This window comes from Mixophyes fleayi, chromosome 7 (genome assembly GCF_038048845.1).
Source record: "Mixophyes fleayi isolate aMixFle1 chromosome 7, aMixFle1.hap1, whole genome shotgun sequence".
Lineage (NCBI taxonomy): Eukaryota > Metazoa > Chordata > Amphibia > Anura > Limnodynastidae > Mixophyes > Mixophyes fleayi.
Window position 1 is genome coordinate 21,375,738 of NC_134408.1, and position 17,709 is coordinate 21,393,446.

At 38.9% G+C, this 17,709-nt stretch overlaps 1 protein-coding gene across 1 annotated transcript in view; it reads left to right on the top strand.

Moving 5' to 3' along the window:
* LOC142098480 (uncharacterized) overlaps positions 1 to 17,709 on the top strand; it is a 40,916-nt gene that overhangs the window by 13,957 nt on the left and 9,250 nt on the right. The window contains exons 11-24 of the mRNA XM_075181326.1: positions 98 to 186; positions 275 to 796; positions 1,725 to 1,843; positions 2,824 to 2,948; positions 3,979 to 4,117; positions 5,480 to 5,650; positions 8,251 to 8,483; positions 8,647 to 8,732; positions 9,786 to 9,913; positions 11,282 to 11,428; positions 13,376 to 13,563; positions 14,495 to 14,583; positions 15,914 to 16,032; positions 17,016 to 17,140. Of these exons, the coding sequence (XP_075037427.1) occupies positions 98 to 186; positions 275 to 796; positions 1,725 to 1,843; positions 2,824 to 2,948; positions 3,979 to 4,117; positions 5,480 to 5,650; positions 8,251 to 8,483; positions 8,647 to 8,732; positions 9,786 to 9,913; positions 11,282 to 11,428; positions 13,376 to 13,563; positions 14,495 to 14,583; positions 15,914 to 16,032; positions 17,016 to 17,140 (2,280 nt within the window). The remainder of the gene's footprint in view (positions 1 to 97; positions 187 to 274; positions 797 to 1,724; positions 1,844 to 2,823; positions 2,949 to 3,978; positions 4,118 to 5,479; positions 5,651 to 8,250; positions 8,484 to 8,646; positions 8,733 to 9,785; positions 9,914 to 11,281; positions 11,429 to 13,375; positions 13,564 to 14,494; positions 14,584 to 15,913; positions 16,033 to 17,015; positions 17,141 to 17,709) is intronic.

Below are 17,709 nucleotides of genomic sequence, written 5' to 3' on the forward strand. Positions count from 1 at the left end.
TATTAGGCTGACTATGACGTCAGTGTTAATATTTAATAAGGCTGGCGAGTCAGGTCACTTTATTATATAACCCTATTCTCACATTCTTACACTGCAGAGTAAAAGCTTTATCGACACATTATCAAGACTACAGTGATAGAATGCGTCAAGATATCTACAGTGTCTTCAAGAAATACCTTCAGACAGGTGAGCATATAATCTGGTCACAATGGTAAGATCCTGACAGTCGGCCCAAGCACCAAATGATAAAATCAAAGTCCAAATTTGGCCATAGACACCAGTTGCAAACTAACTGAGTCAGTCCTTCAGAGAACCAGTCGTTCAGAGAGCCAGTCATTCAGAGAGCCAGTCATTCAGAGAGTCAGTCGTTCAGAGAGTCAGTCGTTCAGAGAGTCAGTCGTTCAGAGAGTCAGTCGTTCAGAGAGTCAGTCGTTCAGAGAGTCAGTCGTTCAGAGAGTCAGTCGTTCAGAGAGCCAGTCGTTCAGAGAGCCAGTCGTTCAGAGAGCCAGTCGTTCAGAGAGTCAGTCGTTCAGAGAGTCAGTCGTTCAGAGAGTCAGTCGTTCAGAGAGTCAGTCTTTCAGAGAGTCAGTCGTTCAGAGAGCCAGTCACTTAGAGAGTCAGTCAGTCATTCACAGAGCCAGTCATTCAGAGAGCCAGTCATTCAGAGACACAATCATTCAGAGAATCAGTCATTCAGAGACCCAGTCATTCAGAGAGTCAGTCATTCAGAGAACTAGTAATTTAGAGAGACAGTCATTCAGAGAGTCAGTTATTCAGAGACCCAGTCATTCAGAGAGTCAGTCATTCAGAGAACTAGTAATTTAGAGAGACAGTCATTCGGAGAACTAGTAATTTAGAGAGACAGTCATTCAGAGAACTAGCAATTTAGAGAGACAGTCATTCATAGAGTCAGTCATTCAGTGAGTCAGTCATTTAGAGAACTAGCAATTTAGAGAGACAGTCATTCAGAGAGTCAGTCATTCAGTGAGTCAGCCACTCCGGCCTGTTAGTGCACTCGGAGGATGCCGGCACACATAATGCCAATGAAGGTCATCTTCTGGCCATTTATCAACATGTCTGATAATTATCTGATTAAATTAGATAATTATTGGGCATGTGGTTCGTTTCGGGGGCCACAAATGCTGCGAAATAAGCCCAATTGTCCAATATTTCAGCAGATATCACAGTGTATGTGGAAAATATATACTGTAAACACAAATAATGGGCATTATGCTGTAATCTGTACCCAGCTCATGCTATGGAATTCTATACTCTCTGCCAATGTCCGGCTTATCAATACAATATGTACTTTCTATATCTGGTTCTTACATGCAACTGTTTTTTAGGGATAAATTGTGACAGCAGAACTGTGGTATAGATTGACTACACTGTGTCAACGTACTGTATGCAGGAAGCTTAGATTTTGTAAATTAACCCTTATATTAACTTTTATTATTGCTGTCCCTATTCACATCTAACTATATTTACATACTTATAAAACTGTTTATTATTTATGTATTATGTATATGTTATTATTGATTTTTGTGAATTATTTATTTGCACATTCGGAAATTATATATTTATGTAGTTACATATTTTCATCTTATTTAAAGTTATTCTTATCTGTATATGTATAATTTGACTCTACTACTACTCTCCACCACTTTTTACTAATCTTAGCTAGACACATGTGGATAAATAACTCTTTGTATTTCATTTGGTAGGCCCTACACCCAGATGCTACACAGCTGGTAACGATTCTTGGATTGTTTACTACTTGCAACGTTATCTGACCTATTGCAGCGCTACAGATCTGGAATCTTTTTCAAGCAATGAAACACTGGTAACTTCATCTTTTATTGCACCAGTGCTAAAAATATACAGAAACTTCTACTGATTTTAATTAACAGGGAAAGAAAGTTTGAGGCCCCAGCGCCAGTCAGTATTACGTCACTGTACCAAAGTGGTGTGCTGTTGGGCACAGGTGGCAGGGATGGCATTTGGGAAATATTCAAAATTGGGCCCTTTTGTTCTTATTTTAAAGTGATAATATTGGGGAGGGGTGGGGCAGAATAGAGCAACACCAGCAAGAGGGTGGGGGTTAACTTGTAAAGTGGAAATATTCTTTAATGAAACACACAGATGAGAATTAAAAATGAGTCATTGTCTGTACACAGAGTTTATTGGCTCTGCTATTACAATGGCTGTTTCCATATGCATCATTGATCCAGGATTAGTATTTCAATCTCTGAATATGTAGCATAATGCTGGTTATTATAAAGTAGGTAATAAGTATGTGAATACATAAATCAGTATTGTAGCTCTAGGGCCCTGGGCCCAGGAGCTCACAGTTGGGGCCACCGGTTACACAGAGGCATCAGAGCGTCCTGTTTATTAGATATCGGAGACTTTATAGTCAGAACTCTCACAGCAGCGTTGCCCTGTGATGTCATCACATATAACTCAGAAAGCCCACCTATAACTACTAAACAGGCCCTTCTGGTGCTTCCGCCTTCACAAAGAGGGGAAACCGAGCAGCCCTGAGCCCACCGACATATTAGGGTCCCATTGGGGCCCTTGGTCCAGATAAAGTTGCTTTCACTGCTACCTTCTGCTATAAAAAGTCTGTTCCTGAGTTACCTGATGGTGTCCGAAATGTTACTCAAAACCGGCAGCTGGAAGAGCCATAACACTACTCAGGTGCATCAACATTTACCTGTAAAAGCCACAAATCAACACTTTCATCATTAGAAAAAAATAGGTTATGCTACTTTATGACAAATTGATTTAGCTATTGAATTTGTTTCATTTTGTTCTGAACAGCTTCAGCAATTTTCAGTGGACCCCACAACTTTGGCCATGGTAGCTACGTTGGATCTTACAGAAGACCTGAAGATATACTATGCACAATTACTAGCCACAGAGAACCCCAAGTTTCCTTTACAAAGGCATGTATCTTTCATACACTTACACCTATGCCCTACGCTGCAGGCATTAGTTTCCAGGACCGACTAAAGACTCAGCTTGTATTTATTAACTTATAATATACATTAAGGGACACATTAAGCCATAGATTAGCCTGTATGGAGTTGAGAGCTATCGGCAGAATATTTAATTTTATATTTTGAAATTCATGAAACTTTTTATCTTTAAAGAGGTTGCCTACTGTTGGACAACCTTTAATGCCAAACATGTACAACAAATGAGTAAGCCCCTTCCTCCGTCCACCAGGACCCCCATACCACCCAGGAGACCTAGGTACTGGTGGACTGTCTATAAATAGTTCCCAATAAATCTCTATTTAATGGCTTCCATAGAATTTTATTGCAGAGCTAAAAACAGCATACAATGCACTCATCCCTAGCGGGAATATGAGAAGCTTTAGGTAACAAAGAACTGCAGACGAAGGGGAACTCTTCTCTACTGTACAGAGGGGCATGTTTTTTTGAAAAGGGGTTGTCTGTTTTTGGTACAAACTATTATAACTTCACTGTTTCATACTCCAAATGCAACACTTAAAGTGTCTAAAGCGGTTTAAAAAAACAAAATTATTACTTTCTTGTTCTCTGCCTCCTTTATACTTTATACTCTCCCCATGTTATGCCTGAATCTTTTATTTGTTTCTCCGTATTTTGTCCTGCACTTTTTATGGAATACCACTAGACCTTCTGGGTCTTTGGGTCAATTAATAAAAAGCATTCAAAATGTAACTGTAGTGGCTGTCACACCATCAGATATTCTGAAATAAAGAGGTATTATCAGTTTAGAAAACGCAACATAAGAGTGCCATTCAGTGTTTTAGGTGCCCTTTGGCCTAGCTTTGTCTAATGACAGTGTCAGGCCTAGCCTGAGGCCTAAAGTGAGGTGCTGGCCAGGAAAGCGATATATAATAAAATCTATTGTTATATTTCTGATATGATAAATAGCTGTGTCCTATTACATATGAATTTATAACATTGCTATTTTAAACCTCTGCAGCATTCCTAAAAATATTCTCTGCTACGCTATTGGTGAGCTAAACATCAGTATCACGACTGAGAATGAGAATCAGACCAATACGACACTGGGTCTCCTGAAAACCTGTAACATTACAAACGGCACCAATCTGGGGACAGAAGTAAGTTATTGTTTATCACACTCACTTTTATTCACCCACTGTTTGTGAATGATACTACAATGTATGATTGACAATACACAGGACAAGAGAAAGAGGAATATTTTGTCTTTAGCTTTTTTCATTTTACTCTCTACCTTCAAATTAGCATAATCTAGAGGGAGGGTCATCATACAATTGGAAACCTCAAAGAAGTGTGGTGAATGCACCTCCAAGGACAATAAATATTTCAGCCATCTTCCACGTAGAAATAGCAGGTTTCCAAGGGTGGGACCTCACATTTCTGTTTCTGGGGAGGGTTTATATTATCCTCTACATGAAATAGGTTATGTCACATATGCACCAAAACACATCACAAGGAGCAAAAAGCATCATTTCAAATTGACTCTAGAACATTTACTGGAAATTAGTGAAAACACATTTTCGAAACTTTTATTCAATGCTATATTTTTGGGATTAATCATAGCACAATAATGAAGTTATACCAGCACATATTTTAAGACTAGTACTTCTAGTAGGCATCGGGTAAAATTATAGTCGCCTATATGAAAACATTAGGATAATCTAGGAGCTGTCAGAGACAAGGTTCTCCTCTTACCTCCTGGCTCACAGCATACCTCTCCTTACCTCTCCTGACGCTCCGATCACCCACTTCAGGATCAAGCACTTTGACTGCTTGAGATGTGATGGGATAGCAGAGGAAGAATTCACTCATTCTTTTACTCCCCCCACCAAGCCAGTCACCATGCTTGCTCAAGTAGTGAACAGTCGGTGACCAGAGCAATAGGAGGAGGGCAGTGGCAGTGAACAGGTGATTCTTTGGGCAGTGGATACTGACCAAGTATCTATTTCTGCACAACTGTAGTTGTACAAACTACACAGTAGGATGGGCAGCAGGGGCACAAGTGCATGCTCGCTACAATATAAAAATATGTTTGGTCCCCATGACACAAAATGTTGGCAAAAAGCGGGGGGATGGGTAGCCATGCGGAACAATTAGAAACATCAAGCACTCTGCTTGCAGCCACCTATCGGCCCACATTGTGGCACCCACTGGGCAGTGAACGCTTACCAGATCTTTGCAATGACTGAGTTAAGTGAGTCAATATAGATTAGAGAATTTAGCAGCATAACATGAGAATTTAATTTGCTATCCCACCATGACCCTGAATGGGTACACTACCGGGCCGTTTCCCTTTGCCCCAACCAAAATGTTGGAAATCTATTCGTTCAACTCTCTACAACTATAGTAAAGGAATTAAATAATGTAGATCTACAGCCAAATATGTAGAAAAGGAAGGTAGATTGCCATTGAAGTACAGCAATGATATAGAAAATAAAGTGAGCTGGTTTGTGTTTTTGCAGTTGGAAAACATTACAAGCATCACCCCAACCAAGCTGGCAGATATGACAATAACTGCAAATCTATTAAGCAACACAACATTCACTGGAATCATCTTAACAAACATCAAGCAATTCAAGTCACTGGCGGAGCTGAAAGAATACATTGTGCAGATACAAAGCTATGTGTGTGCAGTAAGTACTAGTTATGTATAATATGTCAAATGGACATTAACATTAATGGGTTCATTTAGAGTCAGACGTACTTTTGGGTTTGTTTGCATTTTTTATTTTTTTTTAAACTCTTTATTTTCCGCAAAAACATGAGTTCCAAACCATACACAGCGAGTATTCTGAGACAATAGACTCACAGCAAGTCAGGGAAAATATACAAAATAGAAATCCAGCAAAGAGTATATAACTTAAGACAATATGGATACACTGTAGAACTAATCTTATAAAAATATTAAACCAGGGTATTTGACCTGATCCATCTATAGGCGATATGGGTCTCAGTTGTTATGGAACCGCGAGGCTTTGTTTGCATTTTTTATTACGTAAGGACACAGAAAAGGCAGGCAAATACAGGCCGAGTACAGTCAGGGCATTTTCACATATATGCAGCTTAACTATATTTGGACGCGTATGCAGATACGACTGTGACGAGGCAAATCTCTTGCTGTTGCTGGTGCAAATATATGCAATGATGATGATGACTATCAGCAGCATGAGCTAGCACTTCTGATTGGCTGATTGCATCTTAAGTACCTACTTATAGTACTTAATTCATTAGCGTGACCATCTTAGGGTTAAATAGTCAAACTTTCTACACCTGACATATTCCAATCCTTAATGAGCCCCTAAATGTCAAATATCAATTACAAAACAAAAGTGAATGAAACATAATACCTTTGATTGTGACCTGTACAGGAAATCATTGCAATTTTTTAAGGCACTAAGGCCCCAGATTACAAATAATATTAACACAGTATGTCATATTTATACACAGAGTAAGTGGCGGAACAACCATGGGTGCAGGGTGTGTGGCCGCTATGGGCCCGAGGTTTATAATGTCATTTAGCGTTGGCCGCATTTGTGCATTTAATGTACGTAAGAAAAGAAACAGTATATTTATAAGAGTATACTCCGATGTCTAATGGGCATTAAATGCAAGATAGTGATAAGTGTAACATATTGAGCCTGATTCATTAAGGAACTTAAATTAAGCTTCTTATTTAAGTCTCATGGACAAAACCATGTTACAATGCAAGGTTTGAAAATTAGTTTTCTCTTTTGCACATAATTTAAATACTGACTGTTTTTTCATGTAGCACACAAATACTTGATAGCTTATTTGTACACTGAAATTTAAAGTTGATATTTGTGTGCTGCATTGTAACATGGTATTTATGTCCAGGAGACTTAAATAAGAAACTTCTTAATTTAAGTTCCTTAATGAATCAGGCCCATTGTGTTGGTATATGATCAGTGCATGAATATACCTCTATCTGTTACTGCAAATATCAACACCATGTATGTAATATGTCTTATTCTACATAATTAGGGTTCGGTGCAGATGGTTATAATGTGTGATTACTGAGTGCAGTAAATGGAAACCAAATATATTTTTTTACAGTTTCTGAGACTCCCACAAACAGTCTCAGAACTCCTCATTTATCTCTTCTCAGTGCTGTCTGCGCCAACCTTCATGCAGTAACTGTTCTACGCAACAACATCTTTTTTGTCTGTGTGCAAATTAATGTTAACTTTTCCACACTGTAAAGTAACCAGCCCGTACTTTTGGATACACGTGACACTTCTCCTTCATTTGTGTTCTGCGAAAAGAAGGAGTTGAAATCTTGCATTGCTTACCTATATAGTTATCTATTAGACATATCGGGCCTGAGTCATTAAGGATAGCAAGGCAAAAAAGCAAGTACACGTTCTCCTGGGCAATCCATGTTACAATGCTAGGGGTGGAAAGTAGTTTATTATTTTGCACATAACATAAATACTGTTATTTTATGCAGCACACAAATAGATAGCTTTATTTTTACACAGAAATACAACATTGATCTAGGACAGACCCTACCTCAACTACAAATCTACCATCACATTTTAAATTTACATCCCTCTCCAATGAAACATGGTTTTGTCAAGGTGCAAAGTTACTCCCTTTTTTGCTGTACTTTCCTTAATGAATCAGAGCCATCATGTTTTCTTCACTTTTGTTTGTTTTGGGGGGTGCTTTCATTTCAAAAGTGCTTTATCCAAAAACCTATCTTGCCACCTTTATTTCAACTACAATATCTCATATAAAGAAAAGTCTTCTAAGAAATGCTTCTCAAGGCTGTTGGGAACTTTTCCTTTAGATTTAGCTAAATGTTTTCTTCCCCCAAAGTAGTCCTGGAGGTGGCAGGTTCCCGGCTCTGACATCAAACACCCTTCCCCACAGTTTTCATCCTTCCCCTATCCCATTTCTGCTCAAGACACACGGTTACACATTTCACTATATTTAGTTTTGTGTATTGTCTTTTCTTACCATTACCAGATATCTACAAACACTTGATGTTTCCATTCTTGTATAATTTAGTTGTAGTATAAAATAGTTGTTTTCGCCCGGTTATGGGTCTATCAATCTGCTTGCCTACTTTGTACAACAATTACTATTCTGGTCCCTGGTAATTTCGTATGCTTTTTGTTTTGTTTCCAAAACATAAGTAAAAGTCTAAAAAAAAAAAAAAAAAAAAAAAAAAAATCGGAAATAAGTTTACACTGTTCTTCTTTCCAAACAGGGCTCTGTGTCTGCGACGTCCTCTTGTGCCAATTCAGAGGTCTTGAGTAACAGCACTAAGGAGACAATTTTCTCTAGTATATCCGAGGTTCTCTATAAGTACTGGAGTCCAAGCAATGAGTCCCAATGGCTGGAGGATTTCACCATAATAACCAGAATGTTTGTGCTGCAGATGACAGAATCAACCATCCAGAAGCTGCCTACAAACATTGGATGTGAAACCGCAGAGGGCATGTAAGACACAATTATAGAATATTAATTAAGTGTTTTGTGATATTTTTATGTTACCGCTTTTATTAAATGAATAAAATGGTAAAAGTTAATGCTTGTTGCATGCAATAAAAACAAATGTGACAGGATAAAATGTACCCAGTTCATCTCGTCTGCTTTCTTACAGAGTCACATCTATGGATGCTTCTTATGATCTGTTGAAATCTGACATACAAAAGGCAGTGTATCAGTACCTGTTCTTTTACCACAAAAGTGAGTATATCAATGGCAACTACAAGTTCTAGGCAGGTGTACTTAGCACATGACATGAATAGGAAGAGTATACCTTAAACAGGAGCAGATTAAAAAATTATAACAATGCTTAAATACTATATATATATATAAATATATCGGGGCTCATTTACAGTTGGATGCATCTTACGCCCTGACTGATGTGTAAAAATTCTGCAATAAATATTGCAGACCTACACGTTTATGTTGAGTGTCCAACTGAAAACACAGCAGTATATCTGTGTCAGGCTGACATCAGACGTAAAAATGTGTATACGGACGCCCAACAATAGTGTAGACATGAGGCTTCAAGGTGTAAGTAGGAAATGCAGACATCACATTACCCTATTTGTACAAAATATAATGTAATGAAATGTCATATACACAAGAATGAATAGTGTCTTGACTGTGATATTAATAAATGCAAAAGTCGCATTTTCTATATAAAATGTAGTTAAACACCAACATCCGTCATTAAGTAATTTAAATAGATGGCTGCTACTAGACATAATATAGCCATGACACTAATGAATGAAGTATTATCAGCTGTAGTAGGTCAATCAGAGGCAGCTAGATAGTGCTGCTAGTGCAATCATCATGTATCTTTACACCAGGCCTCCGGTAGCTGCAAAAGATAAACCCCCTAAGAAGCGAATCTGGGGAGGCGACCCATTCTCATTTGGATGCATCTCCAGGGAGTGTGCTACCCTTACTGTACTCAACTAACGCTTATCTGCCCTCATTCAGCCTCAACAGAGCTCGCTGTGCATGTGCCGGCCCCTGAGAATTCTCAGAAGAGCAGAGTAGAACATTAGTCTCATTTCCCTCTTAAATCTCTCACATCAGTCTTTCCTGTAACTATCTCTCTGTTAAACAAGACATGCTCAATAAATTTAAAATTATAAAGACATGAAAAATAGTTACTGATAACCATGATTAAATATCCCAAAGACAGACAGATCCCTGGATAGTTAACTGTGGAAATATGAAAAATATTCTGTGTAAATTAAACAATGTTCATATTTTTTTCTCCAGGGTCTAACATGACATGTGACACATCTGGTGACCTTCAGGTCTTTATTACCTCATTCTTCAGGAAATTTTCAGCTGTACTGAGTCCCGGGGACTTGGTGTCTTTGATGCCTTATAATCAGCTATCAGTGGTGAGTATGTTACAGGGTGTTTTGCAGCCTGCAAGATGTATAATAGACCTCAGGACTGAGCTGAGGGATAGGTAGAAGAGCTGATTAAGGGGGCTACCCGAATACACAGACGCACAACATGTAAGCCCCACAGAATTGTTAGGCTGCAGCCATGTGAGTGTGCCGTATTTATGCATTACAGGGATGGTTGCGGTTTGGCCTCTGTGGCTTGGGTGATAAAGCATATTCGGCAGCACGGTGGCTAACTGGTTAGCCACCGTGCTAGTTCGATTTCCAAATAAGGCTTTATCTGTGTGGAGTTTGTATGTTCTCCCTGTATTTGCGTGGGTTTCCTTCAGGTGCTCCGGTTTCCTCCCACACTCCAAAAACATACTGGTAGGTTAATTGGCTACTATTAAATTGACCCTAGTGTGTGTGTGATAGGGAATTTAGACTGTAAGCACCAATGGGGCAGGGACTGATGTGAGTTCTCTGTAAAGCGCTGTGGAAATAGTGGCGCTATATAAATAAATGATGGTGATGATAATGATGATCTTGTCCCACCACTGATATCCTTCTACAAAACATCCACTAAGACCAGAGAGGATCATGATCTATTTCCCGGCTTTACTAACAGTGGGGACAGAAGCTATAATAGAGCTTTGTAGGGATTCACCTCTGTATGCTACACTCAGAGCACTGAAATACAATAGGAAAAAAGCACAAGAGGCTCCCCTACTGAAAAGATGGAGGAAAATCATAAGGTTTAATATATTTTTATTAGCTGAAGAGAGATATTGGTATTGATTTGCAAACCGGAAAAAAAAAATGAAAGGGTTTAGTGCATTATTTTTTGTATAAATGTGCTGATTCATAATGCACATACAAGGGTGCACCTCCCCCCCCCCCATTTCTGCTTTATAAGTGTCTCCGCACAGCAAGGCGTCTTTGCTGTAATTTTGTGGGACTACAGTGTGAAATAGGAATGAGAATGCTGCAAAGTAAAAATGTTACTTCACAGAACAACCTACTATCACTTCTGTCAGACATCTTAACTAGCTATGCGTTTAGATTTATCAAAACTTTGCTAAGGGAAAATTGGAGGCGTTGCCCATAGCAACCAATCAGATTCTAGCTATCATTTACATAGTATGTTCTTAAAAATAACAGAGAGAATCTGATTGGTTGCTATGGGCAACACCTCCACATTTCCTCTTTAGAAGGTTTGATAATTCTACCCCTAAAAATGTTTAAATGTTCTCCTCAAATATTGCTTGCCGGGGCCTTATATTCATCTCAAATTAATAATGACATTCTATTCCTCTCATTTCTCCCCTCTACCCCACTTACTTCATCTACATTATATATGCTTAATTAATGTCTTTACAGAAACTGAACTCGTTGAAGCCACAGGACCTGGTCACCCACCTGCAGGCTGACAGCAATGTGAACAGCACTGCATGGTCAATAATACTGTCACACTACACAAATATCACCAACTTGGGTCATGTACTGGATCTCCTCAGTATGAAAATGGTAATTATATTCCATATACAGCACATGACAACAAGTAATTATCCTATAACGGCCGGTATCAGGTATAGCAGAACTCATGGAAGCTATATTTGTTCTTCACTACCCATAAGGACCTGTGATAGGCACCTGTGCTATTTTCATAGACTATGCTTTCAGTTACAAGTGTGTCCTAACCTCTAGGACAAGAGGAAATGACATATTAGAATTTGTCTCATTGGTATGAAAGGTTCACAAGAACCATATTCTATCCTTCCTGATGGTTAATGTCAGGAAGAGGGTTGACATGCCGAGAGTACTCTATAATGGCTCTTCATAAGACGCACATTAAGTCCTCTGTCTTGAACTGCATATGACAAAGGATGTGGCAGGTGTGAATGTGCTATAGCTTAAGCCAGTCCACTTACCTGGATAACATAGTGATATCAGTTATTAGGTAAACTGGATTTCCGTAATCTGGACCCTTGAATACTTTCTTTCAATTAAACAATCAAAACGGTACCAAAACAGCTAGTGCCCAGTTCTTTACTGCCCAATATTTCACACATTCACATATTATATTATATGAGCCTCCTCCCAAAGTTGGTTATGTCAAGAAGACCTTGATTACAGCTCTGATGCACCCACTTATATCCGAAGTAATGTACTGGCAAAGAAGGTGGGCATCACAAATATCCTTACTCTGACACTAAACCTAAACATTTACCTAATATATAAAAATGCATTGTGTTCTCACAATTTTGATGATAGCACCCCTTTAGTGGCACCAAACTAAAAACAGGTTACTTGGGAAAGGGTTGGCAAACTAGTTTTAAATAAAAACATATTGCATTCTTGGGGGTAAATGTATCAAGTTGAGAGTTTCCAGCAGGTTTGAAATATGGAAATGTAGCCTATAACAACCAATCAGGTTCTAGCTATCATTTTGTAGAGTGTACTAAATAAATGATAAATAGAATCTGATTGGTTGCTATAGGCAACATTTCCACTCTTTCAAACCTACTGGAAACTCACAGCTTGATACATTTGGTCCCTGGTGTGATTTACACTTCATTTACATTGCAATCTTTCTTATTGCAGTTATCAAATAATATGAAAAGCGTTTATGTTTATGACACAGATACCTATAATTAATTATATCTAATGAAATGTTTAGGACCAAGATGCCAATTGATCAAAAAACTGCCCCTTATTGTAACTCCTAACTGTCATGATTTAGGAAGGACAGACCCATTTTTATGGGACTGTCCTTGCATCCCAACAGTCAGAACTTGTGTCCCGACTGCTGAGACTACAAAGTGCAGGTGAGGTGTTGCGTACACTTCCCACTAGTGAGGTGTGGTGAGGGGTTACAAGTGGCCCGGTATTTCAGAAGTACTAGGCGTGCCCCTGGGGTTCGTGGCTATGTGACATAATAATACTCCATTATGACGTGGTCATGCCCCTTCCTAAGCGTGTCCTGATTCACAAATGCAAATGTTAGGCACCATAACAACTCTCGCAGAGACAGAGGGAAATATAGGTGTAAGAACACCCATCAATCCGTAATTAATCAGAATGCACACTCACCGGACCACGATCAGGTGCTAAGTGGGGCATCGTATGATGTCTCTTTTTCTTCCCAAGTCCTTCCTGGGCAGAATTTGCTTTTCCATACTATTCAAGTAAGGCAAAAAGAAAGAACTGCAATATCTCAGGAGTCACCGTATGAGCGTATTTTATCAGTTCACTAGATATTCTAATGAATAATGATTCAGTCCACAAAATGGCTGTCTCCTCTGTGCGAAGGAGACAACTACAAATATCTGATTTCATTGAGAGAGAAAATTACAATTCAAAAATACAACTCAATTTTAAATGTTTTGATACCACAATCTGCTGCTTACCATGTAATAACACATGAATATTAGACATCATTTGTATTCTTATGGTTTATAATCTCCCGTGCAGGTGAATGTGTCCGCTACTGTCTTCAGTGCCGTGTGGTCAACCTTTGTGTCAAATTCCGGGTCACTCAACAGCTCCGAAATGGATCAGTGGTTTAATATCCGATTCAATGACTCTATAAAACTGATAACGCTGGAGGAGTTGAATGCCACAGGGATCATGGATGCAAGCTGCCTCTTCTATGGAAGCCTGTAAGATTCCTTTAGTACTATCTATAATTACATGAATTAGGTTCACAGCTTCTTCATAATCCATAGCTGCCAACAGCTAAAGACGCTCCTACTAAGAAGATGTATATATAAATATCATGCAGTGTGGCAGTCGGAGGGTGCAAGTGTTGTTCTTCTTCTTTCGTGAATTTTGCTTATTTTTCCTAGAAAGTGAAATCCTCATATTTGTATATGTTGCTAAAAGAAATCATCAAATTTCCAAAAATAGCAATAGAAGTCGAAGCATTGCAAAACCATTAAAATGGATCAGCTAAGGACTTGAAGGGGTTAATTACTTGTTAGTCCCATATATTGTGATTGGACATCTCAGGGAAGTGACGGGTAAAGGGACTGTGCGTCATTTCTGTGTCTGGTCCTAATTTTACACTTACTTTACTTTCCTGTGTTCCGAGAGCAGGGGCAGTTTATAAGCAAAAGCAGGCGGGACACAAAATAATCTTGTGCCCCCATATTCTGCTCAACTAAAAATAAAACCATTTCATTTATTTCAAAGATTGTAAATTATTAACCAAAAAGTAAATCCATATAATTTACTAAAATAATATTAAACTACACAGTTGTTACAATATACAGCTTACACTGGAACCCGGAGAAATCCATTTCCAGGGCTGGCATTGCACAGTGAGGGCCCAGGGCAGATGGTTTATTAGACTTGTCTAAAAACCAGCCCAGCCACCTATCCACATATAGCCACCAACTGAAAAATAAGTAATCTTTTTTTATCCACCTCAATGCATATTGTTTCCTGTGTTACGCAACCCCCATTGTATGTTGTCACATGAGGTGCAAGTTGTATATTAGGCTGACTATGACGTCAGTGTTAATATTTTTTAAGGCTGGCGAGTCAGGTCACTTTATTATATAACCCTATTCTCACATTCTTACACTGCAGAGTAAAAGCTTTATCCACACATTATCAAGACTACAGTGACAGCATGCGTCAAGATATCTACAGTGTCTTCAAGAAATACCTTCAGACAGGTGAGCATATAATCTGGTCACAATGGTAAGATCCTGACAGTCGGCCCAAGCACCAAATGATAAAATCAAAGTCCAAATTTGGCCATAGACACCAGTTGCAAACTAACTGAGTCAGTCCTTCAGAGAACCAGTCGTTCAGAGAGCCAGTCATTCAGAGAGCCAGTCGTTCAGAGAGTCAGTCGTTCAGAGAGCCAGTCGTTCAGAGAGTCAGTCGTTCAGAGAGTCAGTCGTTCAGAGAGCCAGTCACTTAGAGAGTCAGTCAGTCATTCACAGAGCCAGTCATTCAGAGAGCCAGTCATTCAGAGACACAATCATTCAGAGAATCAGTCATTCAGAGACCCAGTCATTCAGAGAGTCAGTCATTCAGAGAACTAGTAATTTAGAGAGACAGTCATTCAGAGAGTCAGTTATTCAGAGACCCAGTCATTCAGAGAGTCAGTCATTCAGAGAACTAGTAATTTAGAGAGACAGTCATTCGGAGAACTAGTTATTTAGAGAGACAGTCATTCATAGAGTCAGTCATTCAGTGAGTCAGTCATTCAGAGAACTAGTAATTTAGAGAGACAGTCATTCAGAGAGTCAGTCATTCAGTGAGTCAGTCACTCCGGCCTGTTAGTGCACTCGGAGGATGCCTGCACACATAAAGCCAATGAAGGTCATCTTCTGGCCATTTATCAACATGTCTGATAATTATCTGATTTATTTAGATAATTATTGGGCATGGGGTTCGTTTCGGGGGCCACAAATGCTGCGAAATTAGCCCAATTCTCCAATATTTCAGCAGATATCACAGTGTATGTGGAAAATATATACTGTAAACACAAATAATGGGCATTATGCTGTAATCTGTACCCAGCTCATGATATGGAATTCTATACTCTCTGCCAATGTCCGGCTTATCAATACAATATGTACTTTCTATATCTGGTTCTTACATGCAACTGTTTTTTAGGGATAAATTGTGACAGCAGAACTGTGGTATAGATTGACTACACTGTGTCAACGTACTGTATGCAGGAAGCTTAGATTTTGTAAATTAACCCTTATATTAACTTTTATTATTGCTGTCCCTATTCACATCTAACTATATTTACATACTTATAAAACTGTTTATTATTTATGTATTATGTATATGTTATTATTGATTTTTGTGAATTATTTATTTGCACATTCGGAAATTATATATTTATGTAGTTACATATTTTCATCTTATTTAAAGTTATTCTTATCTGTATATGTATAATTTGACTCTACTACTACTCTCCACCACTTTTTACTAATCTTAGCTAGACACATGTGGATAAATAACTCTTTGTATTTCATTTGGTAGGCCCTACACCCAGATGCTACACAGCTGGTAACGATTCTTGGATTGTTTACTACTTGCAACGTTATCTGACCTATTGCAGCGCTACAGATCTGGAATCTTTTTCAAGCAATGAAACACTGGTAACTTCATCTTTTATTGCACCAGTGCTAAAAATATACAGAAACTTCTACTGATTTTAATTAACAGGCAAAGAAAGTTTGAGGCCCCAGCGCCAGTCAGTATTACGTCACTGTACCAAAGTGGTGTGCTGTTGGGCACAGGTGGCAGGGATGGCATTTGGGAAATATTCAAAATTGGGCCCTTTTGTTCTTATTTTACAGTGATAATATTGGGGTGGGGTGGGGCAGAACAGAGCAACACCAGCAAGAGGGTGGGGGTTAACTTGTAAAGTGGAAATATTCTTTAATGAAACACACAGATGAGAATTAAAAATGAGTCATTGTCTGCACAGAGTTTATGGCTCTGCTATTACAATGGCTGTTTCCATATGCATCATTGACCCAGGATTAGTATTTCAATCTCTGAATTTGTAGCATAATGCTGGTTATTATAAAGTAGGTAATAAGTATGTGAATACATAAATCATAAATCAGTATTGTAGCTCTAGGGCCCTGGGCCCAGGAGCTCACAGTTGGGGCCACCGATTACAGAGGCATCAGAGCGTCCTGTTTATTAGATATCGGAGACATTCTAGTCAGAACTCTCACAGCAGCGTTGCCCTGTGATGTCATCACATATAACTCAGAAAGCCCACCTATAACTACTAAACAGGCCCTTCTGGTGCTTCCGCCTTCACAAAGAGGGGAAACCGAGCAGCCCTGAGACCACCGACATATTAGAGTCCCATTGGGGCCCCTTGGTCCAGATAAAGTTGCTTTCACTGCTACCTTCTGTTATAAAAAGTCTGTTCCTGAGTTACCTGGTGGTGTCCAAAATGTTACTCAAAATCGGCAGCTGGAAGAGCCATAACACTACTCAGGTGCATCAACATTTACCTGTAAAAGCCACAAATCAACACTTTCATCATTAGAAAAAAATAGGTTATGCTACTTTATGACAAATTGATTTAGCTATTGAATTTGTATCATTTTGTTCTGAACAGCTTCAGCAATTTTCAGTGGACCCCACAACTTTGGCCATGGTAGCTACGTTGGATCTTACAGAAGACCTGAAGATATACTATGCACAATTACTAGCCACAGAGAACCCCAAGTTTCCTTTACAAGGGTATGTATCTTTCATACACTTACACCTATGCCCTACGCTGCAGGCATTAGTTTCCAGGACCGACTAAAGACTCAGCTTGTATTTATTAACTTATAATATACATTAAGGGACACATTAAGCCATAGATTAGCCTGTATGGAGTTGAGAGCTATCGGCAGAATATTTAATTTTATATTTTGAAATTCATGAAACTTTTTATCTTTAAAGAGGTTGCCTACTGTTGGACAACCTTTAATGCCAAACATGTACAACAAATGAGTAAGCCCCTTCCTCCGTCCACCAGGACCCCCATACCACCCAGGAGCCCTAGGTACTGGTGGACTGTCTATAAATAGTTCCCAATAAATCTCTATTTAATGGCTTCCATAGAATTCTATTGCAGAGCTAAAAACAGCATACAATGCACTCATCCCTAGCGGGAATATGAGAAGCTTTAGGTAACAAAGAACTGCAGACGAAGGGGAACTCTTCTCTACTGTACAGAGGGGCATGTTTTTTTGAAAAGGGGTTGTCTGTTTTTGGTATAAACTATTATAACTTTACTGTTTCATACTCCAAATGCAAAACTT